We start from the raw sequence: 24157 nt of genomic DNA on the forward strand, positions 1-24157 counted from the left end.
CACGAGAGAGAAAGAGAACAATTTGCTGGGGCGTGGAATGGTTTAAAAGTCTGAAAGAGACAGGGAGACTGCGTGTTTGGCTTAATATGCGCATGCAATAATAACAACTTCAATAATGTATTTATTGGTTGTAAACAAATAAATGTGTATTACAAAATACTAAGTTCTAATCAATATTTATGTTCATTGGGCAAAAATTAGAAATTTATATTCTATTTAACTATGCATTGTCTATTGGCTATTAATTATGTATACATTTCACAATGAACGTGATGGGCAGCACTCAAATGCAATGTGCATATGTACATATGTGACTTTTTGACAGCCTTCAAGAAAATTAGCGATATGTTAATTCTAATCTTGTTTGAATGTTTTTTTCTTTTCTCTTTTTATATGTATAGGCGTTTTTAAGATTGAGCTGTTCGCATGATTTTGGGGTTGACTGTATGTGCATGTGTATGTACTTACATAGTTACATATGTATGCCGGTTGCGGGCATCATAAATTTACTGTAATTCTACAGTTTGCCTTTGCGCTGTCTTTCGCAGTCTGATACACACACACACACAACAGACATAGAAGATACGAAATATTGCAGTTTTTGGTGCAAATTTAAAATTTTTTTACTGCTGTGTGTTAAAATTGTTCTTATTCTTGGCATTTGCAGGGTATTCGCTAGTCAAGTCACGCTGCTGGATTATGTAAATCCAAACCGTTTTTATTGATCAGTGTGAAAAGTCGAATTGATGACCCAGCTCATGTCAACTGTTGCTGTCCCTGTCTGTCATGGAGTCGGCCGTCAGAAAATTGTAAGCGCTTTTCATAGTATTTGGGATTTTCTGGTGCTGCGGCATTTAACAACTCACATTTCCAGTTTGATTTGATTTCATGTTAGTCGCTAATTAAAATCGTAATTATATATTAACAAAGGAAAAGCCTAGCGCCGTGGGAGAGAGATGGAGCTGGGGAAGGGACGGGTCGGCGGCAGCGTTTTCACACGTCGCCCAACGGAGGGCATCTCCGGCGCTGCTCGTCCAGATCGAGTGTCATGTGCTGCTCATATAGTGCAATTGCATCCCATGGCAATTGGCCATAATTGCGTTTAATTGACGCCAGCTGACACTTGGCCCAGAGCTGGAGACGTCGCCGCAATCTGCCAAGTCAAATCGGTTGGCAAATGACTTACAAATGCACGACTATATAAAACGCTGGCGGCTTCCACAGATCACATCCAAGTTATACAGCAACATGTCGCGTTTCGTTTGTTTGGCAATGCTCGTCGTGGTCCTGGCCGCTGTGGCCGTCTCCGCCAAGCCGCACGAGGAGATCAACAAGGAGCACGCCCATGAAGTGGCCCAGGAGTGCAAAACGGAGACGGGCGCCACAGATGGTGCGTACTTTAAATTATTTTCAAATGGTTTCCAACTAAATATGCTCCCCATATTTCAGAGGATGTGGAGCACATGATGAAGCATGAGCCCGCCGAGTCGCAGGAGAGCAAGTGCCTGCGCGCCTGCATGTTAAAGAAGTTCGAGATTGTAAGTGCCAGCTGCTCAAGCTAGAGAATCATCTCACACACATTCTCCTTTCAGATGGACGACGCTGGCAAGCTAAGCAAGGAGCACGCCCTGGAGCTGGTTAAGATCATGAGCAAGGATGATGCCGATAAGGAGGCCGCCGGCGCTGACATTGTGGACAAGTGCGAGGCCATTGAGGTGCCCGAGGATCAGTGAGTGCTCGACGCATAAATCTGCCCAAGATTTTAGCTAATTCATGTTCTTCTCATTCCCTTCAACTCAGTTGCGACGCGGCCGTTGCCTATGAGAGCTGCATTGTGGAGCATATGCGCGAGCACGGCCTCCCGCTGGAGGAGCACTAAAGGACAAACCCCTTGCGGCAGGAATGTTGCAAGCGACCCTTGATATATGTGATCCGTAATTGTCTTTAATTTTTTTTTTTATTATTATTTTAATATATGCGTCTAGTTCCTAAGTGCATGCGAATAAACTGCGCCAACTGCAGAACACATCTGGAATTGTTTTAGGGGCGTGGCACAAGTGGCGATAGCAGCCGATTGCAACCGACTGCGCAAATACCCTGCTCAGAGCGTCAGAAAACAGCTTAGTTATTAACAAGAAAGTAGAACTAAGTGGGAAGTTTGAATAATCTGACAATACCGACAAATTGTTCCCTTAGGAGTTACAAAAAATATATTACACTTTGGCTATATGATATAGTAGGCCGATCCGCCCTACTCCGACATAAGCACAAACAACTGCCTGCAACAAAAGGACGGATCTATGCCAGATTTCAGCAAGATCGCTTTAAATCGTAAAAGCTTTAAACATAGAAAGCGACAAGATGTTCATATATATATCCTTAATGAATATATATATCCGTTTTGTACATATATCCTCTATGTATATATATCCTCTCTGTATATATATCCTCCATGAATATATCCCTTGTGTATATATATCCTCTCTGTATATATATCCTCCATGAATATATATATCCTCTGTGTATATATATCGTCCATGAATATATATCATCATCTATACGTATATATATCCTCTATGTATATATATCCTCTATGTATATGTATCATCTATACTTATATATATCCTCTATGTATATGTATCCTCTATGCTTAACAAGAATACGTATATATATCCTCTATGGGATCGGATAAGTCTTATAGATACACAGATATATAGTCTGCTCGATTGAGCTGCTGACTCTTAAGACTATAAGCAGGCCCGACCTAAACTTTAGAGGAACTCTATCTTAGCTAACTGCCCGACATGGGCTATCAAGGACTCTGAGAGAGCTAGTTGACATGGTCCACCGAGTTAAGAAGCCAAGCTGCCAAGTCTCCTGCTGCTCCTTTGGCGGAGTGCGAGAAGAAAAAATGCGTTTAGATTTTAAATACGCGCTAGCTTACAAATTCTATTTTTAAATATGCTTCATAAATATATATAGATATATATATATATATATATGTGTGTGTGGCGTGCAAAAACGTGAATAAACATATTCCCTCACACGCTGTTGGGTTTGCTGCTTAATTGCTTATAATTATTATTATTACAATGCATTTGTTATTGTTTTTATTATTTCGGTTTCCATTTGCATACGTTGGACGAGAGGGATTTTTATTTTTTTGTTTTTTTTTGTTTTTTGCCTGAAACTGACTCGAGAACTATAATTATTATTGCTTATGGACTATATGTTAGGGCTTATGTCTAATGACTGCACTATGCACAGAAGCCACGCCCACGCCCCCCTTAATGGGCTGGGGAGGGGCCGGGATTCGGTTGCGTGCAGCGCTCTAGATCTAATAGTAAATCAGCTAATCAGCTAGACAGCTAGACAGAGTACAAAAGACACACGACAAAATGAGCAATAAAAAATATATGAAATTTGAATTTAAAATAAGAGAAGAAAAAAAAAAACGTCTTAATTATCTATATATATATATATATGTGCATATATGCTTAGAAAGTAATTGGAAAATGGATTGGATTGGGTTGAATCGCTATGAGAATAAAAATGAGTGTGCAGGGATGTTGAAACTCTTTTCGGAATCCTGGGGCTGGGTACTTTATGTGGATTGTGGGTGTGTCTGTGTCGCTGAGGCCTTAAATGTTAAGGGTTCCAAGTTGTATATAATTGATTAATTTCTTGTTGCTTGAGGCAGGCAGGCAGTTATCAATGATGCAGCGCTCCGGGTGAGTGTCCGATCAGGTCATCCGTGCGGAGCGTGCCGTTTGTCTTGGTTTCGTGTTGGCTGCGCGCATCCCCATTTTTAGAGGAAATAGTCGGCCTGTGGTTTCTTCGAGGGTATGCCGCGACTCTCCTGCGGGGCCGCCTCGAAGATGACAAAGTCGCGATGCAGGTACTCGTTCAGCTCCAAAATGGCAGCCACATTGCCGCAGCTGTTCCAAAAGAGAAAGCAGATTAGATAACAAAGTTTCCGGCATGATGGATGGCAGCCAGAGCTCCACTTACCGATAACAATAGTTGGGCGCTGACCAGACGGTCAGCACGGTTTCGTTGAAATGCCACTTGAAGCCCTCCATGACCAGCTGATGGGCGCGACAGATCATGTCGATGTCGTTGGTCCGATTGAACTGTGAGACGACATCGGAGCCAAATAGATAGCCGGCGCCGCGCGGCGATACACCCCAGCCGGTCTGATCCTCGGGATCGCTCCACAGCAGATCGCACATGGGCCCATCGTGCGGCACCTCCTGCTTGCGATCGATGCTCCTTATCTGGTCCAAATACTGTATGGAGGGCGACAGACCGCCGTGCACGCAAAATATCTTGCCATCGATAATGGCCGAGAGGCTGAGGTAGTCAAATATTTCGGTACAATAGCGCCAGACGGCCGTCGAGCCGTACTTGCGCAGGCACTCATCATAGAAGCCGTACACCTGTGTGATTTGGCGAGATTCGTGATTGCCCCGTATCAGCGTAATGCGATCCGGATAGCGCACCTTGAGCGCCAGCAGCAGCAGGAATGTCTCAACGCTGTAATAGCCGCGATCCACAAAATCGCCCATAAACAGATAGTTCTTCTCGGGCACATCGCCGCCCACCTTGAACAGCTCCTTCAGATCATAGAACTGGCCATGGATGTCGCCGCAGACGGTCACCGGCGAATCGACGCGCTGCACGTTGCCCTCCTCGACGAGTATTTCGCGCGCCTTGGCGCACAGGCCCTTCACCTCGTTCTCCTTAATTATCTCGCAGCGCTTTAGCTGCTCGATCTGGCGGTCCAAGTCGCTGTAGTCGGACATGGCTGCCGGGAAGACGACAACAAAAACACAATAGTTGCAGCGTCACGGGGATAGTCGGCGGCCGGGGAGTGTTGTTTCCACACTGAACGCCCTGCGCAAATGTTCGCGCGTTTGCCAGGCTGCTTTTGCCAAAGAGATTTCAATATAAAGAAAACTAAAACATTAAACAACACAAGTCGTTTGTTTTGCGGCGTTAAAATAGGTTTTGCACAGTTGTTTGTGTTTTTTTTTTTGCATCATCTGCATTTGTGTGTGTGTGTGTGTGTTAATGCGCGCGTGTGTGTTTGTGTGGCTTGTGGCTAGCTTTTGCCGCGCGCGCGGTATTTGCCAGCATTCGGCGTTTGCCGCTTCTACGGCTACTGCATTTTAAGCCCGCTAAAATGTGTATAAAACAAACTTACCCCAAATTAAATACGGCAATTTCTTTAAATCTTTTGTTTTATTAAAGCACTTGCACTCACGCTCACGACAATAAAATGAACCATGATACGCTTGACGTCTTTATGGTAGTTTGTGGCGGCCAAACGATAACCAATCGATTGTTATACGATTTTCAGTCGACGGTGTCAACTCTGCAGCGCTGCCAGACTGTTGAAAGTGCGTTACGATAACAACGATAATATATGCATAGGCTGAAATTTTGAAATGTTGTCAATTGAAATTTCATTTGTCATTACGCAACTAAACAACTCATACGCTTGCACTAAACAATTTGCTAGCAATGGCTGAGCCAGAAACCACAGAGGCCAACCAGCCACGCATCGAAAAACTGAAGGAGCAGGCTCACCAAATGCAGACAGACCAGAAAGAGTTGGACATCTATCGGCACACCTTCATACGATACATGGGTGAGAGTAACCTTCACCGGCTGCTGACCATATTACTATTCCAGCTATTTGCCATCATCTCCAGGCTACAGCAACGAGGTGGGCGAGGCCTTCCGTCCGCTGGTGCCCAGGTCATTTGTGGCCGCATCCTATGGCATGGCCATTGGCTATGTGTGCACAGATACATTCGATAAGGCGCTGCGCCATCAAATGGCTGGCGGCTCCGATCGCGAGGTGCTGCTGATGGGCGCCGATGTCTTCACCTGGCAAATGCTGGCCTCTGTCATAATACCTGGCCTGACCATTAATCGGTAGGTAAGCTGCGCCTGCTGCAACCCCGGCTTGCGTATATTAAGCTTTTCCATTTTAGGATCACCGCGATCAGTCGATCCCTGCTGAGAAAGTCGCCCAGCATTGTGCTGAAGACGCTGCCGACGATCATTGGACTAGCGAGCATACCCCTGATAGTGCATCCCATTGACCACATGGTGGATCGCCTGATGGACGCCACCTACCGCAAAATGGTGCGGTGATCAAACAAGGCGCCAATCCTGGACTATTTTGCACACGGTGTCCATTCGGGCATTCCAACGGTTTTTTCATTTTAAATTTATAACCAGTGAAGTTTTGTATTTGATCATATTGGACAACTGATAAACGCTTGGCATTCCATATTAACAGATCTGGACGTATTTACATTTGAATTTATTGCACCGATGACAATTCTACGCGCATTACAAAAATAGCTGGGTATATCTATTAATACATACGCCCGAAAGGGCGTGCGGCATGCGTAACGGTCTAACGGGTCGTCTAGAAGTAGCCATCCTCATCATCGGAGTCGATTAGATAGGGGCTATCGAGGGCGCCCAGGCCGGCGGCGACGCCGCCCTCGTTGGCCGTCGAGAGCTTTGTGCGCAGCATGTGGCCCGCCTGGTAGTTGTGGAAAATGTGCTCGGCATCGCCGATGACGACGCCAAAGATGCCCAGCTCGGACACCATGTCGACTATCTGGGGCGGCATATCGCCGCCGGGACGCACCATATAGCCCTGCGACAGCGGCGGATGTATCAGATCCATCAGTATCCAAGCGGAACGCTCCACGCGTGACATGCGCTGCAAGGAAGCCACAAAACAGATTCAGTTTCAGATGATTATGCAGATCATGGAGGGAGAGGAGATCACATGCCACTCACCTTCAGTGCGTCGGGAATGTCCACGCCGTAGACATTGTTGCCACCGCCCTCGCGCTGTGGCTTCAGCACAAACTTCTCGGGCGTGCGCAGCGCCATCTCATAGTTGGCGTTGCCCGCCTCGTTGTCGTCCAGCGAATAGAGGCCGGTGAAGATTTTGCCGACGGCCTTCATCTCCTCCGGATCGTTGATGAAACGCTCCAGCACCGACGGCTGTGCCAGCGCCTGTTGCACCTTCTTGGTGCCCGCCAAATGATACTGTATCGATGGGCATTTGATGGCCAGCGATGTCTCCATCAAGTAGCGCGCATCCCACTCACCCTGCGACGGATAATGGGCCGGCTCATAGCCGGCGCGGAAATAGATGACGGCCACCTCGGTGCTGCCACTGCAACGGGAGAGAGAGAGAGAGAGTATAAAGCTGTCCGGTCACGATCTTGGCGAGATTTATACGCACAGCAGCAGCTCCTTGTGCTGGCCCAGTTTGCCCTCGCGATGCACCTCGGTGAGCGTGCGGCGGAGCACTTTGATGTGCGGATAGTTCTCCCGTATGTAGAACTCATGGAATCGCTGATCGCAAATATTGTAGGACACATCCTCAATGATGAACAGGATGACAGCCTGCGGCTTGGCGTATATATCCCACGCCCTCACCATGCCAATGCACAGACAAGCCAGCGCATCGTTTTTGGGCATCTGCCGGAGAGAGAGAGAGAGAGACAGAGGGAGAGAGGGAGAAGGAGAGGGAATATATAAGAGAGCTGCAGAGGAAAGGTTCTACAGTGAAAGCTCAACTGGGCTTCATTTTGGCTGGCTCATTATTGGAGCTTTCACTGTATAAATATATACATATAATAAATACTCACGCGCTGCAGCTTCTCGGCATGGCCCAGTTCTCGTAGAACGAAGCTGTGGGCAGGTTGAAAGAGGAGGCGACGGCGGCGGCGGCGGCGGCAAAAGGAAAAACAAATTAGTAATTTGTACACTTAAAAAACAAAAAGAGAGAGTTTACAAGAACAACAACAAACAACAAAAGTGACTAGTAAAAGGGGGATTATGTACAATACAAGTAAGTTAGCAGGCAAAATTAGAGCGGGGATTACAAACGGGGTGCGGGGAACGGTTTTTGGAATAGCATCACAAAGCTCAAGTCAAAGCCATAACCAAAAGCCAAAAAGTGTGTAGAGAGAGAGTGAGAGAGAAGGAGCGGGAACAGTGTGTGTGTATGTGAGTGTACGTGTGAGAGTTAAAGATAGAGAGAGAGAGTAAGAGTAAAAGCAGATAGCATATGAAAGAGTTTGAGAGCGAGAGAGTGCGAGAGAGTGCGAGTGCAAGTGCATGCCATTTACAGTTTGATGAGCAGGCGCGGACCTTCAATGGGCCAAATGTGGTTTGTAATTACAAGTGAGTGGGGGCGGTGAGGGGGGGGGGGGGTGGGGAAGGGTTGTACTGAAGTGCGTGCTGCTATGTATGTGTATGTGTGTGTGTGTGGGTGTGTCTGTGTGTGTGCAGTCAAGCCTGTGTCGAATTCCGTTGGCACGAAATTTCACTTAATATTCAAACGGAATTTGAAACAGGCTCAAATTTAACTATACTAAAAAAAATAGTGCATTATATAAACAGTGTGCTAAATTGAGGGGTGATGGGAGTGTGTATGTGAGAGAAATATAGAGAAAGTGTGCATGTGTGTGTGTGTGTGTGTGTGTGTGAGAGAGAGAGAGAGAGAGAGAAAGCGCATAATACTTCTGCAGAGGCACCAATTGTGTAGCAATGCCACCGAAACTGGAGGCAACCGTGTTGATTTCAACCTGCTTTATTGCACAGCCCTCGTACACGTGAGCCAAATAGTCAGAACGTAATAGACCGACGCTATAAGCCTGCAATTATGATCGTTATACATTATATATATATATATTTTGTGTGTGGTATATGTACAGTAGCTGCTTAATCAAGTAGTACATAGCAGCAGCCCTTAGCCTAAACTAATCTTAGCTAATATTTAGATGTTTTTTTTTTTCTTATTATTTTATAAACGGTATTCTGTATTTAAAAGTAAAACGGTAACAAAAAACCAAAATGAAAATAATGTGTTTAATTTTAAAAAATAGTACCAACAAAATACTGATAGCTGTTTATCAAATAGAGAGCGGGCAACGCTAACCGAAGGCGCCGAGTGTGTCTGTGTGTGTGTGTGTGAGGCAGAGAAAAACAGAGAGAGAGAGAGAGAGCAATGGAAGCGAAAGCAATGCTTATCGATACGATTTATCGGTTTCGATTTGTTGATTCGGTGAATTCATGTAACGGTTTATGAATGTCTGGCAAGGCACGCAAGCGCCAGGCTTGTGTCAGTCTGTGTGTGTGTGTGCAGCCAAGCAGCGATCGTATATAGATTACACACACACACGCGCATGCACAATGCCGCATTGTGCCAGAAAATGTGTTCAGGATTACATTTGTAATTGCCTTGAAACGAAATATTACTCTTTCTAAAGAATTTCCCTTAGATCTGTTTCCCTACAGGCTACGCAAATGTTGCTGTTGTTGCTATTGTTACAAATTCTTGGTAATTTTAATTGAATTCTTAGGAACTTCTAGGCATAAACAGAAATCTGAGCACGACTCATTGCATGACGTATATGTGTGGGTTTGTGCGGGATCGTGTGTGTGTGTGTATGTGTGCGAGTGTTCATAGTTGTGTGCGTAACTCATTTGGTTTCTACAGAGTTTGTTTTTTTTCTTTTTATTTTTTTTTTGCGGTCATTTAATAGCTGGCAACTAGCGATAAGACTCAGCTGATTGAATGACACAGCTAATTTAACCAGTTTTTAACTGTAACTGTAAAACAAAACAATACGAGCGACAACACGAAAGTGAGAGAGAGAGGGGGGGGGGGGACGGACAAAAATTATAAGAACGTAAGAAGGAGCACAACTCATATACATATGCTGCACAAATGCACTGGAAGAGGAAGTACGGTTAATATATACGCATAAATAGATATATGTAGATGTAGAAGAGATGTCAGGCTAAGTATAAGAGAAAAGCATTGCAAGCTTAGCAGGCGAGACAGAGCGGGGCGGGGCGGGGCGAGACGGAGCGGGTCGTTTTTTTGGATTGGACGAGCAGGCGGCGGTAGGCGTTGGGCGTTGGGCGGTGGGCGCTGGGCGAGGATCGGGGAAATAAAAACATTTTTTTTTTTCAGCGTTTTGCAAGCAATCAACAGCTACGAAAAACAATTCAAGGACTCAAAAACAAACATGTAATTATATATAATGCAGCTATATAAATGCATAAAGTAAATCATATATTAATAATAATAATCATTAGCTGTACATGAATCATGGACATAATAAAAGTTTAGCTGGCTGTTCGCATTAGCATTGCCAGGATAAGAAATAACACATGCCCAAACACACACACACACACACACACATACATACACACATATGTATTGTATATAAATAGAGCGAGTAACAGTAAACAAGAAGGTTCGTGTCAAAGTCGAGTCATTTTTTCACAAACCACATCCCAAGTAATTAGCCGATTTTGGTCTGTTATCGCTTGTAAACCGAATGATTTGTCAGCCCACTTCGGAAATAAACTCTTCATGCAAAACCCCAACATTTAAATTGCCCTGCTTGTGAAATAATCTTAGATCTTTCTAGAGTTTTATTTCATTTTTATTTTATGCTATCTTGCGATTAAAGGCCTACTTCACGTGGTCGTACGACTATTTTAAGACAAATTAAAATCAATTGATTAATATTATTTAAACCATTAAGTTTCAAATTCATAAAGCTATATAGTCCCTGGGGTAACCATCTGAAATATTTCTAGGCTAGATAGGATCTCAAACACACTGAGATTAGATATAGCCAAGTCTATATCTTGCCCTTGTTCGTTAGTATTGAAATATTGGATCAATCAATAGGGCGTAGAGAGCTGTGGTTTCCGAGTATACCCATCTATTCTACAGAGTACTCAGAGTACTCGTTCTCGTACTTAGAGTACTCGTTCTCGTACTTAGAGTACTCGTTCTCGTACTTGGAGTACTCGTTCTCGTACTTAGAGTACTCGTTCTCGTACTCAGAGTACTCGTTCAGTCTATGTAGATCTTATAGAGTATCTCAGCCCAAGTTTCTGTAAATTGTCTGTTTCTAGAGCTGATCTATGGATTATTTTTCGAATATTTGTGTGTGTGTGTGTGTGTTACTGGGTGTGTGTACATTTGTGTGTGAATGGCTTTGGTTAGGCTTCGGCATATACAGGCAATGCGAGTGTATATATGATGGAGATATATATAGGTGGAGAGAGAGAGAGAGAGAGAAGTGAGAGAAAGAGTAAGAGAAAGAGAGAGAGAGAGAGAGAGAGTGAGACAGCACCTTTGTATGGTTTTACTTGCTGGTCCCAAATGGCCAAAACCCGATGCTATCGTATTGATCTCGACTTGTTTCCAGCAGCAATAGGCCGATGAAGTGCGGCCGCCAACTTTGGCCGACTTTCCCTTGGCCTTGGTTTTCGCCTTTGCGTCGTTTGCCCGCCGCTGCTCCTGCTCCTCGACATCCGCATCCACATCGTCGTCGTCGCCACCGCCAGCGCTCGAGTCCAACAGGGGCGACAGCTCCGGGCAGCGGGACTCCAGCATCAGATCGCTGCGCAGCATGCCCAACGAAATGCGCTTTGGTGGCGAATGGGTGTGTGCGTGTGTGTGTGTGTGTGTGCGAGAGTGTGTGTGTGTGTGTGTGTGTGTGTGTGAGAGTGTGAATCGGTATACGATTACGATAACGATAACGATTACGATAAGACGAGCAACACAAGATGTGATATTCGGTTCGGTTTCGGTTTCGGAATCGGTTTTTTTGTTTTGGTTCGATTCAAATCGGTTTTTGCGCAATTTGTTAGGTTGGGTTTTGGTTTTTGGAGGAAAGCAGAAAATGTCAAATCAATGCGTGAGTAAATTTTCTTTTGTTTTTTTTTTTTTATTTTTAGTTTGGATAGATAAAACATTAAGCTGGGCCATATCAACAGCGAGAACAACAATAACAACAACGAGCAGCACCACAAGAGAGAGAGAGAGAGAGAGAGAAAGAAAGCGAAAAAAAAAAAACTAATAAATTTAAGGAAAATTAAAAAATATATCGAAATCAGTTGTGATTAACAGCAGCAGCAGCAGCAGCGACAGCGGCAGCGCAGCAGCAGCAGCAGGTGCCATGTGCTCGAGTCCAGGATGTGCGCATAAATCAAGTGGCAACGCTTGAGATTAGCTGTTAGCCGATGGGGCTACCTTGGCCATGGGATTTATGATGTGGCGATAAGATAGCGAGCCAATGTCGTTTATGAATATGAGCAGAGAGATAGAGCAAGAAGAGAGAGAGACTGGGAGGGAGAGTGGGAGAGAGAGTGGAAGAGCAAGCGAGAAATACCACTAACACCTGCACTAGCAGCCTGGGCCCTAAAGCTGGATATTGGACATGGTGCCGAAATGGATGTGGATGTGAATGTGGTGCAAATATGCCAATGAGCTGCGAATGAAGCTGACAATGGGCTGGGTTGGATGGGCGTGGTCGTGGTCGAGATGGATTGCAAACGAACATAAGCTGTCTCACCTGGGTAAAGCCATGGGCGAGCACCTTGCGATAGATATTAAACAGATTCGCTGTAAACTCATCCACTTTGATTGTCTCCGCCAGCGTTGTGGTTATGAACTCCTCATCGTGGGCCACATTGTGCATCAGGCGATTAATGATCGGCTGCAGGGCGATCGCCTTCTCGAACTCCTTGCGCGGAAAGGACGAGGGCACCAGCACAAAGGGCGCAAACTGTAATCAAAACCAGTGTTGAGCAACGCCAGCAGCAGCAATTTTGCAAAGAACAACACACTCACATTTAGCGAGTCCGGACTGAAGGAGGTCTTGGAACGCATCGCAGCGCCATGCATAATCGCATAGTCCTTGGCCTTGGACGTCACCTCGACCAGCTCGTCCCTGTCCAGCGGCAATTTGATGCAGCCACGCAATACGGGCGTATTATCGTCCACAGACATGCCTCCAAATACTTAAATCAGTTAAGTAGCTAGGCCAGTTGTGCACTGCAATTCGATTGGTTGTCTCTGCTCTTGCTCTTCTGTTGTCGTCCGCGTCAGCTGTTGCTGCAAATGTCACGCTGTGCGTTCGGTTTTGCTGTTGCTGCTGCTGTTGCTGCTGTTATTGTTGTTGTTGTGGCTACCTGTTGCCGCCGCTGCTGCTGCTGCATGCATACGCGTCTCTGTGTTTACTGTACGTGGAATTTGTGGGGCCGCTTGCTCAACTCGAATGCTTTGGGAATTGAATTTCACAAAATGTTACAGCTCACGGCACAGTCGATTAACGATAGTTTAACTTATTTCAGATTTTTAATGGCGAGTCAGTTCTGTTAAACGGTGGAGTCTCTGTTAGAAGACGTCATCTCTGTTAAACGCGGGAACGTGCTCTGTTAGCAGACTTCAGTTCTGTTAAACGGTGAAGTACTCGTTAAACGCTGGAGAAATCTGTTAGGTGTCAGCTCTGTTAGACGGTGTTGACTCTGTTAAACGGCGGACAGCTCTGTTAGGTGTCGGCTCTGTTAAACGGTGGAGTGATCTGCTAGAGGAATTCGGTTCTATTAAAAGTTAAAAATTGAAGTGCTCTGTTAGAAGGAGCCGTCGAATTCCCTGTCATGAGCCGGTGCTGTTAACTTGATTTCGCCTCGATATATCGGAACATTTTCGATACGAAGCAACCTCCTGCAGGAGCGAGCGAAATATTTAAATACGTTTTTAGAATTAATTTAAGATGCATTAAAAATGGAAAATAAAAACATTTATAAATTTATTTATTTATATTGATATAACAAATTTATTTACTTGGTTCACTTTCATTTCATATCTACTACAGTATTAAATTTTCACTTTGTATTCACTTGAAGATGGAAATGAAAAGGTATTCACCTTTTAACTCAAAAGATACTAAAAGAAAATAAAAATTTGACATTATCTTGCAGCTTTTGGTTCAAGCATTAACCAAATTGGTTCAATGAGCGTTAACAGCTCATTTGAGCAAGAACAGTTGCTGTTAATGTGCTATCGATTATGCATATCGATGGGCAATGCACTTTTTCTTATCGAATTCAAATTGATTGAATGCGTTTGCTCACAGCTAAATTCTTAACTAGCTTTGGGAAAAACATCATTTATTTTGGTTGGAAGTGCTTAAGCTGTGTCGTTTTTAGGTCTCATTTGCAATTCGATTCGTCCTGTCAAGCTGTTCAACTTGTAAATTAAAGAAAAAATATAAAATCTTAACCATCCGGAACGCAAGTTTAACTTTCCTGGCCGTTTTAGAAGAGAATCCGAAACGAAACAGTCCCGGAAGCAATGCCGCGCGGTAAGTTCTTAAACCACAAGGGGCGCAGCCGCCAGTTTACTCCGGTTGAAGAACTGCAACGCGAGCAGGAGCTGGAAGGGAGTCTAAAATCAATAGACGGCAACAACTTGGACGAGAGCATCGATGAGGCCATATTCGATGGCGATAACAGCAACGATAATAGCAATGACAAAGACAATGAGAGCGGCAACGGGATGACAAGGGGCAAAAAGCTGGGCGGAGCCGTTGAGGGCCTGATCGAGATCTCCAATCCGAATCGTCCGATCAAGAAGTCCCAAAAGTATGCACTCCTAACCGACGAAGCCAAAAGCCGGCTACTCGAGGATCCGTTGGTGGACAAGCGTCGTCGCGAGCGCGCCAAAGAAAAGCCGCGCTCCAGCTCCAATCAGAAGACGACGAGCGAGGCCAACGCGGATCTCGCCCGTTTGGCGTTGGTGCGTAAAAAGCGGGAAGCCGCCGCCGAGCAGCGTCTGGCTGCCAGGAAGGAGAGCAATAGCTACCAGGAGGCCACGCCCTCAACGTCCAAGTCGGATATATCCGTGAAGAAGAAGACGAACAAGCACAAATCGGTAGCAACGGGCGGCACCACAGATTTCCTGAAGAAGTCCAACGCCGACAACGAGCATCTCAGTAAATTTGTAAAGGGCCGCAACGGAAATAAACGAAATGTGAGCATGCAGGCATGAAACAAAAAGAAAAGAAAATAAAAAGAAAAGGCGATCTAATGAAATTAATTTGAAATCAAAGTAGGCTTGCTCGGGATTGCTGGCGCCCATATACATATACATATATATATAGAATATATTGTATATAATCCAGCCTTCAGTCATTTCGATTTCATTTCAAGTTCATTTCGATTTGTAAATTTTGAGTTACCTACACGAATAATAAAACAAATAAAAACTTAAGCAAAATTCTTTTGTATCTCAACACACACAACCACACACCCACACACTCACACACACACACACACATAAGCTGCGTTTCGGTGGATGCAACAGGTGTAAGCATAGGTTAAATGAATACCTAAAATTTCCGAACTGCGGATTTGCCAAAGTGAGTGCACACAAGAATTTCAAAACAAAACGAAACGAAACGAAGCGAAACGAAACGAAAGTGTTGCAAATGCGTGCGCTTCGATAGCCATTGTCACTTATCGATTGTATCGGCGGCCATTAGCCAACACTTTTCGGGTCAGCTGCGAAATGCAGCACTGGCCAACAACTGGCAGCCGGGTTCTCTGTCATCAATAAATCAGTCTTTCCAGTTGCAGCAGCAGTGACATTAACAAGCAGCCGGCTGTTCAAAGAAGAGAACAATTTTTTTTTCTCAACAAAAAAAAAAAGAAAACCAAAAAAAGAAAAAAAAAGAGGGCTTTTTTTTTTTTTGTAATTTTTTTTTGTACCAAAATAATGGAAGGCAAACCATTGAAACGCATGCGCTCCGATGACGATGAGAGTAACAATAATGCGACCCAGAGCAAGGTTTGGGTAAATGACAAAATCAACGATTCGCGCGATCCAGAGAAAATGAAAGCGGTGCACGGTGCGTACAAAAATGGGCAAATATAGTTTGACAAATTGAAATTGATACGATTAGCGATTTCTGGGCACAGACAAAACGACCAAGATGCTGTTCAAGGCCGCCGCCAATATGGATGCCAATAATAAGGAGAGCGCCAGCGCCAGAGAGGAGGCGAGCAGTCAGCAGCAGCTGCAGGCGCCGGTTGCCGCCAGTTCGCACAATTTGTGCGAACAATATCAGCTGATTGGCGACGGTAATATCATATTGCGCGACATGAATCCGGATGTCGCCAATCCGGGCCTGGAGCGACGTCTATCCACCTGCTGCCAGCGGCCGACTCTTATACGCGGCACTTGCGTTAATTGTACGTTCGATTTGTGCGAGGAGTGCGGTTATTCGTGCGTCGAGTGCAGCCAATTTATTTGCCGCACCTGTGTCACCCTGTTGTAAGTGCTGCCCCCCTTTTTGTTCGAAACCATTGACAGCGTTGCCATCTAACATTATTTTCACTTTATTTTTGTGCAGCGGCAATCGTCCGGAGGAAGCTGAACATCCATTGTGCGAGGTCTGCCAAATGTTTGTCGCCTAAAAAGGCTCAACACACCCACACACACGCACACACAACACCAACACAAGCAAGGCTTGCACTCGCGCACACACACAGACGCACACGAACGCTACCTGATACATGAATTATCAAATATTGAGCCAGAGATATATAGAATGGAAACAAGTACAAAACATGGTAACCAGTAGAAAAGGACTCATTATCATCAAATAATTTATATATGTATATATATATACGAACAACATCTTTTGCCAATGTCGCTAACCATCATAAAAGCTGTGCAGCTGCCTTGAAGCCAAAGAAACTTCCCAGGCACAGTTCGAGCTAAGAACACATTTCACGCACACAAAACACAACACGCACGCTTATTGAAACGCAATCATCAAACACGAACAACAAATTTCCAATCCAAATTCAATTCAAATCAAATCATCATTCAAATCAAATCAAAACCAAACCAAACAAAACAAAACAAAACAAAACTAAATCCACATCAAATGGAATCCAACGATAAAGAACACACATCGAAATGTCTGAATTCGTCTAATTGCTAAAATGGGGCGCACTGTGTCAAGCTCTTAAATGCTCTTAAATGGGCCGCACTGCACAACTCTTGATTGCAAACAAACAACAACAAAATGGGGCGCACTGCAACACACTGTAAAGCTCTCGCCGACTGCCTTAGGCTGTGTTGCCTGCTCGCAAGCTTAAATCATGGGCACAGTTCAAAAAGAGAGACTTTTACACACACACAAAAAAAACAAAACGAAAACAAAACAAACACAACAAAATCAAAAATGTACGAACACAACAAAACAATGAAGATGTTGCAATTATTTGATGTAAATCACATTTATTAATATTTAATAATAAAAAAAACAACTAACTTTAGAGTAGAAAAAAAAAGGCGCAACCGAAGTACTCCCTCTCAAGTCAAGCTCTTAAATGCAAATGGGCCGCACTGCACAACGCTTGACTGCCAGAAATGGGGCGCACTGTAAAGCAGAAACCGAAAAAAGATTTTGCAATTATTTCATGTAAATCACATTTATTAATATTTAATAATAAAAAACCAACTAACTTTAGAGTAGAAAAATGCGAGTTGTTCCTGCCTAGACCTTGCCGCGGAACTTGTGATACTTGTCGTGCTCCTTGACCAGGCTCTGGTACATGCGGGCGCCCGCCTCGCTGCTGGCGCGCAATATAAAGTGTCCGGCGCGATGATCACAAATGCCGATCAGCTCATGGCAGAAGCGATCCAGATGCAGCTTGACCTAAAACAAGAAGAAAGAAACTTAGTCGCTTGACTGGGCTCGCTCTCCCGCTCCCGCTCCCGCTCGCTTACCTTCTCGAAGAGCGTGGTGGGCCGCTCGGTGGCAATCATTTGCTTGATGGTAAAGATGAGCAAAAAGGGCGCCACACGCTTCATGGCCAGCGCCTGCGGGCCAGCGGCAATGCCAGCCATGAGCGTGACCAATTTGAGCGCCAGCTCCGACAGTCCGTCCAGCTCCTCATCGGTCAGGCTCTGCGCCTGTTTGCGTTCGCTGCGATAGCAGACAATCGACTGCACCAGATCCTGGCAGAGCGCCGTCAGCTGCGGCGCACGATCCGACATGAGCGCCGCCTGCTGGCGCAACAGCAGCAGGCAATTCTCGGCGAGCGTCGAATGCAGCTGCCGGAAATCCAACCAGCTGCCGCCGGCGACAATGAAGCGTTTGATATTGATGTCCAGCATGCTGGCCAGCAGGGAGTCGAGCGTCTCGCCGGTTAGCGGCACGGTCCGGTTGCCGGCCAGGGCGCGCTGTGCCTCCAGCAGGCGCAGCACATGGCCGCAGTAGGCGGCATCGCTCGGCGGCGGCAGACGCAGCGACACATTGCCGCTGATCAGCTCAAAGTGCTCGTTGAGCATCTGGCAAAAAGTGTCCGAATATCAGTTAAAGATTTATTGATAGATTCTTCTTCTTGTTTGGCTTACCGCGCCCTTGATGCTGCTCAGCGAGCATTTGGCGATCAATGTGACCAGCACGAGGACATTCTGTAGGCTCGTGTGCTCGGCACGCGTCTCCGGCCGCTGCATCCCGTCCAGCTGTTGGCTGAGGCGTCGCAACAGCAGCAGAAAATCCTCGTTGGTCTTGTAGCCAATTATTAGCTTGACGGCCGGCTCAATGCTGGCCATGTCCAGCGCCGACTCGGACGCAATGTCCGCGTTCAGCTGGCGCCAATAGCTGTCCAGCACAAACTCAATCTCGTCCTGGTCCAGATGCAGCAGCTGACGATGCGTTAGGGCCACATTCAGCAGGCGTATCGCATGTGCATTGCGATAATTGAGCTGCCACAAAAGAAGAGAAAGTAACTGAAATTATATAATAGTTGCGAGCAAGCAAGTTTGAGGTTATAATTCGAATCTAACCTAACTCTAGCTGGCTTTACTAACGGCATATGCTTAAGCTAACGGTAAATGGTCAATGTAACGGTAAATGCTTAAGCTAACGGTAAATGGTCAAGGTAACGGTATATCCTCAAGGGAACGGCATATGCTAATAATGCAGCTTTTACAAGAAAAGAGTTTGGACAACCAAAAGACTTTCGCCTAAGCACGATGGATCCTGACGGGATTTCAAAATGTGACCAGTTCGATCAAATACCCCAAGTGTGACCAAAAAGTTTAGTTTTTAAGTGTTACATAAAAGCAATAACAAATTCCAGAGGTTAGCATACAAATGTTAACGAAATGGAGTTAACAGCCGCATGTTAACCAGCTAATGTTAGCCCTTGCTTTAACATATGTTATCGAGGTAATGTTCTTGGGCAAAAGCCCCAATCATTAGATTTTCGCCAGTTCTCCTACAACTTGCATTTTTAATGCTAGATAGATGGGATTTAAAAATGTGACCAGATCGATCAGATACGACAGGTGTGACCCAAATTGGTAGCTTCTATGCGTTATATAATAGTTAACAGCTGTAGATCAAGAACAATTTCAGAGCTTGGCATCAAAATGTTATCGAAATGGAGTTAACAGCCGCATGTTAACAGCAACATGTTAGGTCTCGTTAACATACATATGTAATCGAGTTAATGTTATTAGACCTACCGAGTGTCCAATGTAAATCTTGCAGATGCGCCGAAAGTTCTCATCGATCGGCTGTACGGAAGACTCGCTCGTTTGTGTTTTCTCGGCCGCCTCCTCGTCCCGCTGCTGTTTGGCGGCGCGATTGATGCAGCTGCTCAGATAGATGGCATAGCCGCTGAGGGTCTGCTGCACAAAGTCCTTGTAGACAGCCGGCGGCTTCTTGTGCGATCGGAACTTGTGCGCCACAAACTTTCCATAGATCTCGAGCAGCGGCTGCAGATACCGTTGCATCCGTCTGTTCAGCACGCCCGTCGCGCTCGCCAGCGTCTCGATTGCCAGCAGCAGCAGGCGCCAATGCGCCGGCGACAGCTGCGCCTGCTCGCGGAACAGCGCAGCACAGCTGACCAGAAAGGCATCGCTGCCCGGCGCCAGACGGCGTATGCAGCGACCGAAGAGCGTCTCATAGAAGCGCCAGGCGGTCGAGTCTTCGCTTCCCTCCAGGGGCACCAGCTGCAGCAGCTCCTCCAGCTGCGGCAGGTGGCTGCACAGCGGCAGAGGCTGGCCAAAGTGCAGCAGATCTGCGAGCAAGAGGAGCGTACATTATTGTTGTTATTAAGAAAATGAAATAGTTTCTCCTTATATAAATTATACGAGACCCCTAATACCAAGTTTGGTGTCTTTAGCTATTAGAATCCTCGAGTTATGCCTAAAAAACCAAGTCTCCAAACGATTTTCGAGTATTTCAAGTTTCTTACTTGAAATATTTCACATTTATCATTTCTGCTCATATAAAAAGTGCTCCTATGCAGCTGTGTATTGATGCTCAATCAGTCAGTCAATCAATCAGTTGGCCAAGCAGGACAACCTGCTTAGTATACAAGCTATAGGATATATGCCTATCGTATATTCTCACCCAACTACTGTGACATATTCAGCTCAAAATACAATTGCCTCTGACGATTTGGGCCATCCATCAATTAAAGCGGTCAATCACAGTTAGTCGATCAGGAGAAACAGAATAATATGCAGGTTACAGGGTAGCAGTCAGTCGGATATTCTGCTAGTTGATATGAAAAAATGCAGCTGACTGATTTATCATCAATTGCATATTAATCAATCAGTCAATCACAGTTAGTCAATCAGGAGACAGATACAATGCAGGTTACAGGGTGTCAGTCAGTCTGATAGTCTGATAGCTAATGTGAAATAATTTAACCGAGCATTGATCATCAATCAGTCAATCACTTAATCAGTCAGTAAGTCAACCAGTTGACATTCAGTTTAGAGGGTATATGCTAGTCGGACATTATTACAAGCTACTGTGAAAATGCAGCTATCTAGTTCTAACGATTGGGACTATGAATTGCATATAAATCAATCAGTCAATCAGAGTTAATCAATCTGGAGAAACAGATTATGGTGCAGTTTATAGGGTATATGCAAGTCGGATTTCCCACCAACTAGCTATCTAGTTCTAACGATTGGGACTATGAATTGCACATCAATCAATCACAGTTAATCAATCAGAAGGAACAGATCACTATGCATGTTACAGGGTATTAGTCAGACGGATTTCCCACTAACTACTGTGCAAAATGCAGCTGTGCCTTGATGGTCAATCAGCTAGGCGGCTTACAGGGTATACGCCAGTCGGATATTCCCAAAAAAAACTCACCGATAAGCTGCTCGAGCAGCTGGTTGGCCAACTGTGTCAGCTGGTCGCGCCGCACATCCTGGTAGAGGGTGAAGATGAGCAGAAAGAGCCGCAACTTGATGCCGCTCTGGAGCTGGGCGAGCGGCAGCTGCTGCAGTGCCTCGACCAGGTGGCGCGTGGCCTCCTCCGGCAGGGCTGGCCGCTTGCTGCTGGCGCAGTGCTGCCTCAGCGTTTGGGCCAGGGCCGACTCGTGCTCGGCCTGGGGCAGCTGTTTGGTGAGCAGCGCGCCCTTGATCTTGGCCAGCTTCAGGCTGGCGGCGTACTCCTCGAGCAGCTGCAGCGCCAGCAGCTCCACGCACTCCGCGTCCTCTGGCAGATTGGCGGCCAGCTGCTGCTCGGCGCCGGCTTGCTGCAGACGCAGCTGTTTTTGGTCGCGCGTCAGATGCATGGAGAGCTGCCACGGCAGCAGCTGGACAAGTGCATCCGGGCAGGGCTCCTCGCGCCGATTGGGCAACAGCAGCCAGCCGCTCTGGGCCAGCTGCAGCTCCAGGCGCTGCAATCGCTGCCGGCAAAGGGACTTGCCGAAATTGTGGACACGCTGCTGGATCAGCTCCCACTCGTCGCTGGACAGAAAGCGATGCAGCTGGGGCAGCTCCTCAATTGGTTGCGGCCGCGCCAGTCCGTCCGGCCAGTAGTAGGCGAGCAGCAGCTCGAAGCTGTTCGCGCGCTCCACGCACTCGAGGAACACGTTCATGGTGCGTCGATTGTGCTCGCGGGCGAGCAGATAGCGTCCGAATTGCTGGAGCACCTGGACCGTATGCTGGCGCTGCTGTTCGAGCTCCGGCTGATGATGCTGCACCTGCTCCGCCATGCGCGTGCCCAGCAGATACTGTGAGAGCAGCGTTGCCTGCAGCTCGATGGCAAAGCTCAGATTCGGGGCCAGGACGGCGTTCGTCTCGGGCTCGAGCAGTTCGGCAAAGCTAAACAGCAGCATCTTCCAAATGGCCAGCGAGGGCTTGAACATCAGCTGGCTGACGAGCCGGATGAAGGCGGCGCCCGCCGAGTGGCTGGGCCAGGTCTGTGCCAGACGCTCCGAGCAACTGGAGCTTGAGCTTGAGCTGGAGCTGGAGCTGTTCGTGGCGTATTTGAGTAGGAGCTGCACATAGCTGCCGTTGTCCAGCTGCTCCGGCGCCTGCTCCAGACTCTGACGACTGCGCTTGGACTCGCCGCCGCCGCCGCTGCCGGGCAGCGCGGGTAGCTCGAATTTGTGGAGCCACTCGCGCAGCGACTTGAGCAGCTGCATCACAAAGCGCTCGGTGTGGCTGAGACGCCGGCACATGTCCAGCAGGAGGACCAGATACTCCGAGTACAGGCGCAGCTCGAGAGCGTTCTGCTTGGGCGCACCGCACATCATCCAGACGGTGAACTGATAGACATGCGGCTGGATCAGCAGCGGATTGAGACGCAGCGCCGCGCAGAGCAGCTGCAGAACCTCGCGCAGATGCTCCGCCCGATGCTGGCGCAGCAGTAGGAACAGATGGTCGCCCACAAAGCTGAGAGCCGTTTGCTTCAGCTTGTCGGGAAACTGTAGCTGAATGTTGTGCTTTCGCAGCGACTCCAGCGCGTGTGTGGTCAGCAGCAGCGCCAATGGATGCGTATCAGGCTCTGTTTCCTGCTCCTGCTCGATCTCCGTCTCCGTCTGCTTCCATTTGAGCACGTATTGCATCAGCTTGTGCTGCTTGGAGGGATCGTAGCGATGGGTGAGCAGCGCGCACTCCAGCAGGAGCAGATGCACATGCAGGGGCTGCTCGGACATCCGCTTGGTCGCGCTGGACGTCTTCAGCTGCTCGGTGAGCTGCGCTTCCAATGCCGCCAGCTGCTCGAAGCAGCACAGTCCGTGCTCGCGCAGCTGCAGCAACAGCTGGCAGAGCGGCTGCAGCGCCGCCGTCGTGTAGGCCTGGAGCAGGCGCTCGTGATTCTGGGCGCGCTGCACGTAGTCGCGCAGCTGCTGCAGCAGGGGCAGCACAAAGTCCGCATGCCGCTGTTGCTGATGTTCCTGCTGTTGTGCATCGGGACGCAGCAGCTGTCGCTCGTAGCAGGTGAAGAGCGTGCCGTAGCAGGACATGAGCAGCTCGTAGTCGGCGCGCAGTGCATCCTGCACGAGCTCAAAGTTGATCAGGCGCTGCAGCAGTTCAGGATGCGCCTGTGCAGCTTCGGGAGCAGCTTTCCGGATGCGTTCGAGGAGCGCTTGAATTAGCGACGATTTTGTGGCCACGCCCACCAGGCCCGGCTGGGCGCGCAGGCTGAACAGCTGCTGAAGCTGTGCCACGGGCAGCTCGGCCTCCGTCTGCTCTGCCAGCGTCTCGGCGAGCCATTGGCAAATGACTTCGTGCTTGTTGATGTAAACGAAGTCCAGAGATTGCCAGACTTTAATTGAGAATTCCAGGCGTGCCGTGTACGCTTTGCTCTTGTCCTGCAGCCATGTTCGCAGTTCTGCAATTTTATATTTATTGTATATTTATTTATTTACTTGTGCGCTTGGCGTGCAGCTTACCTTCGCCTATTTCCATGTTGCGGCTTCAAATAAAATCAAAATACAAATTTCATTTACGATTGCGGTTGCGCACGTGTTGCGCTATCGGCTGTTATCGATTAATCGATGTGGCAACACTATCGAATTTTTTTTGCTGTGAAGGTAACACAATATAAAGCCGGTCGAGTATATGTCCTTTTGCCATTAAGTAACAATTATTAATATTTTTCTATTTATTATTCAATATTTTCTTGCTAAGGAGTATTTAATTACAATACGTTTTTAAATTGGATTACTTTTTTCTTCTAAGAAAAACAATTATATATATACAAATATAAATGTTGCATCAAGTGTGCGCTGACGTCACAAACTTTAGTCAACACTGATTAATATCGCATCGCTAGTTGTGTGCAAATTTCACACATCTAGTGTGCGCCGACGTCACAAACTTTAGTCAACACTGATTAATGTCGCATTGCAAGCTGTGTGCAACCTTCAAAGTTTCATGATGCAAATCGCACATCAAGTGTGCGCTGACGTCACAAACTTTAGTCAGCACTGATTAATATCGCTTTGCTAG

The 24157-nt window shown here is 46.7% G+C and overlaps 7 protein-coding genes across 12 annotated transcripts; 4 read left to right on the forward strand and 3 right to left on the reverse strand.

The window, feature by feature from the left end:
- Positions 1–1209: 1209 nt before the first annotated feature.
- On the forward strand, positions 1210–2028 carry Obp19d (Odorant-binding protein 19d). The gene is made up of 4 exons (XM_064683706.1): positions 1210–1390; positions 1450–1538; positions 1593–1729; positions 1801–2028. Exons 1-4 carry the CDS (start codon positions 1249–1251, stop codon positions 1877–1879), a joined length of 447 nt encoding a protein of 148 aa, XP_064539776.1. The 5' UTR covers positions 1210–1248; the 3' UTR covers positions 1880–2028.
- Positions 1873–5345, reverse strand: Pp4-19C (protein phosphatase 19C). Of its 2 annotated transcripts, none has more exons than XM_064683698.1 (3): positions 5207–5345; positions 4012–4924; positions 1873–3938 (listed from the first exon to the last, which is right to left on the reverse strand). In XM_064683698.1, the coding sequence occupies exons 2-3, from the start codon at positions 4803–4805 to the stop codon at positions 3809–3811; spliced, it is 924 nt and encodes a 307-aa protein (XP_064539768.1). In that variant the 5' UTR covers positions 4806–4924; positions 5207–5345; the 3' UTR covers positions 1873–3808. The 2 variants fall into 2 exon arrangements, with proteins under 2 accessions (XP_064539768.1, XP_064539769.1); XM_064683699.1 differs by having other exon boundaries at positions 4012–4927; positions 5207–5296.
- A 95-nt stretch (positions 5346–5440) lies between these two features.
- LOC135429413 (mitochondrial fission process protein 1) lies at positions 5441–6310 on the forward strand. 2 transcript variants are annotated; one of them, XM_064683705.1, is made up of 3 exons: positions 5441–5653; positions 5718–5947; positions 6003–6141. In XM_064683705.1, exons 1-2 carry the CDS (start codon positions 5527–5529, stop codon positions 5945–5947), a joined length of 357 nt encoding a protein of 118 aa, XP_064539775.1. In that variant the 5' UTR covers positions 5441–5526; the 3' UTR covers positions 6003–6141. The 2 variants fall into 2 exon arrangements, with proteins under 2 accessions (XP_064539775.1, XP_064539774.1); XM_064683704.1 differs by having other exon boundaries at positions 5451–5653; positions 5718–5943; positions 6003–6310.
- A 12-nt stretch (positions 6311–6322) lies between these two features.
- Positions 6323–13208, reverse strand: Gss2 (Glutathione synthetase 2). 3 transcript variants are annotated; one of them, XM_064683696.1, is made up of 7 exons: positions 12710–13205; positions 12432–12644; positions 8569–8702; positions 7692–7734; positions 7283–7521; positions 6829–7213; positions 6323–6748 (listed from the first exon to the last, which is right to left on the reverse strand). In XM_064683696.1, the coding sequence occupies exons 1-7, from the start codon at positions 12866–12868 to the stop codon at positions 6446–6448; spliced, it is 1476 nt and encodes a 491-aa protein (XP_064539766.1). In that variant the 5' UTR covers positions 12869–13205; the 3' UTR covers positions 6323–6445. The 3 variants fall into 3 exon arrangements, with proteins under 3 accessions (XP_064539766.1, XP_064539765.1, XP_064539767.1); XM_064683695.1 differs by lacking the exon at positions 8569–8702 and adding an exon at positions 11208–11503 and having other exon boundaries at positions 12710–13204; XM_064683697.1 differs by lacking the exons at positions 6323–6748; positions 6829–7213; positions 8569–8702 and having other exon boundaries at positions 7289–7521; positions 12710–13208.
- A 753-nt stretch (positions 13209–13961) lies between these two features.
- On the forward strand, positions 13962–15139 carry LOC135429411 (28 kDa heat- and acid-stable phosphoprotein-like). Its single transcript, XM_064683700.1, has one exon. It carries the CDS (start codon positions 14216–14218, stop codon positions 14909–14911), a length of 696 nt encoding a protein of 231 aa, XP_064539770.1. The 5' UTR covers positions 13962–14215; the 3' UTR covers positions 14912–15139.
- Positions 15072–17083, forward strand: LOC135429412 (uncharacterized). 2 transcript variants are annotated; one of them, XM_064683703.1, is made up of 3 exons: positions 15072–15281; positions 15493–15770; positions 15841–16199. In XM_064683703.1, exons 2-3 carry the CDS (start codon positions 15638–15640, stop codon positions 16197–16199), a joined length of 492 nt encoding a protein of 163 aa, XP_064539773.1. In that variant the 5' UTR covers positions 15072–15281; positions 15493–15637. The 2 variants fall into 2 exon arrangements, with proteins under 2 accessions (XP_064539773.1, XP_064539772.1); XM_064683702.1 differs by lacking the exon at positions 15072–15281 and adding an exon at positions 16275–17083 and having other exon boundaries at positions 15609–15770; positions 15841–16195.
- Positions 17084–17150: 67 nt separating this feature from the next.
- LOC135429407 (uncharacterized) lies at positions 17151–23733 on the reverse strand. Its single transcript, XM_064683694.1, has 7 exons — positions 23599–23733; positions 21066–23537; positions 19412–19968; positions 18293–18646; positions 17663–18226; positions 17399–17591; positions 17151–17312 (listed from the first exon to the last, which is right to left on the reverse strand). The coding sequence occupies exons 1-6, from the start codon at positions 23612–23614 to the stop codon at positions 17430–17432; spliced, it is 4125 nt and encodes a 1374-aa protein (XP_064539764.1). The 5' UTR covers positions 23615–23733; the 3' UTR covers positions 17151–17312; positions 17399–17429.
- Positions 23734–24157: the final 424 nt, after the last annotated feature.

The sequence above is a fragment of the Drosophila montana genome, unplaced genomic scaffold, assembly GCF_035044405.1.
Source record: "Drosophila montana isolate Dmon_TW-CO22-7 unplaced genomic scaffold, ASM3504440v1 contig_2666_1, whole genome shotgun sequence".
Classification (NCBI taxonomy): domain Eukaryota; kingdom Metazoa; phylum Arthropoda; class Insecta; order Diptera; family Drosophilidae; genus Drosophila; species Drosophila montana.

Coding starts and splice junctions, on each gene's coding strand:
- Obp19d (XM_064683706.1), top strand. CDS start 1,249: ATGTCGCGTTTCGTTTGTTTGGCAATGCTCGTCGTGGTCCTGGCCGCT. Junction 1,539..1,592: donor TGTTAAAGAAGTTCGAGATT/GTAAGTGCCAGC, acceptor TTCTCCTTTCAG/ATGGACGACGCTGGCAAGCT. Junction 1,730..1,800: donor ATTGAGGTGCCCGAGGATCA/GTGAGTGCTCGA, acceptor CCTTCAACTCAG/TTGCGACGCGGCCGTTGCCT.
- Pp4-19C (XM_064683698.1), bottom strand. CDS start 4,805: ATGTCCGACTACAGCGACTTGGACCGCCAGATCGAGCAGCTAAAGCGC. Junction 3,939..4,011: donor GCGCCCAACTATTGTTATCG/GTAAGTGGAGCT, acceptor CTTTTGGAACAG/CTGCGGCAATGTGGCTGCCA.
- LOC135429413 (XM_064683704.1), top strand. CDS start 5,527: ATGGCTGAGCCAGAAACCACAGAGGCCAACCAGCCACGCATCGAAAAA. Junction 5,654..5,717: donor CACCTTCATACGATACATGG/GTGAGAGTAACC, acceptor CATCATCTCCAG/GCTACAGCAACGAGGTGGGC. Junction 5,944..6,002: donor CCTGGCCTGACCATTAATCG/GTAGGTAAGCTG, acceptor TTTCCATTTTAG/GATCACCGCGATCAGTCGAT.
- Gss2 (XM_064683695.1), bottom strand. CDS start 12,868: ATGTCTGTGGACGATAATACGCCCGTATTGCGTGGCTGCATCAAATTG. Junction 7,735..11,207: donor GCAAGTAAAACCATACAAAG/GTGCTGTCTCAC, acceptor ACCTGCCCACAG/CTTCGTTCTACGAGAACTGG. Junction 7,522..7,691: donor ATGCCGAGAAGCTGCAGCGC/GTGAGTATTTAT, acceptor TCTCTCCGGCAG/ATGCCCAAAAACGATGCGCT.
- LOC135429411 (XM_064683700.1), top strand. CDS start 14,216: ATGCCGCGCGGTAAGTTCTTAAACCACAAGGGGCGCAGCCGCCAGTTT.
- LOC135429412 (XM_064683702.1), top strand. CDS start 15,638: ATGGAAGGCAAACCATTGAAACGCATGCGCTCCGATGACGATGAGAGT. Junction 15,771..15,840: donor GAAAATGAAAGCGGTGCACG/GTGCGTACAAAA, acceptor TTCTGGGCACAG/ACAAAACGACCAAGATGCTG. Junction 16,196..16,274: donor CGCACCTGTGTCACCCTGTT/GTAAGTGCTGCC, acceptor ATTTTTGTGCAG/CGGCAATCGTCCGGAGGAAG.
- LOC135429407 (XM_064683694.1), bottom strand. Junction 19,969..21,065: donor GCTGCTCGAGCAGCTTATCG/GTGAGTTTTTTT, acceptor TCTTGCTCGCAG/ATCTGCTGCACTTTGGCCAG. Junction 17,592..17,662: donor CCACCACGCTCTTCGAGAAG/GTAAGCGAGCGG, acceptor TTCTTGTTTTAG/GTCAAGCTGCATCTGGATCG.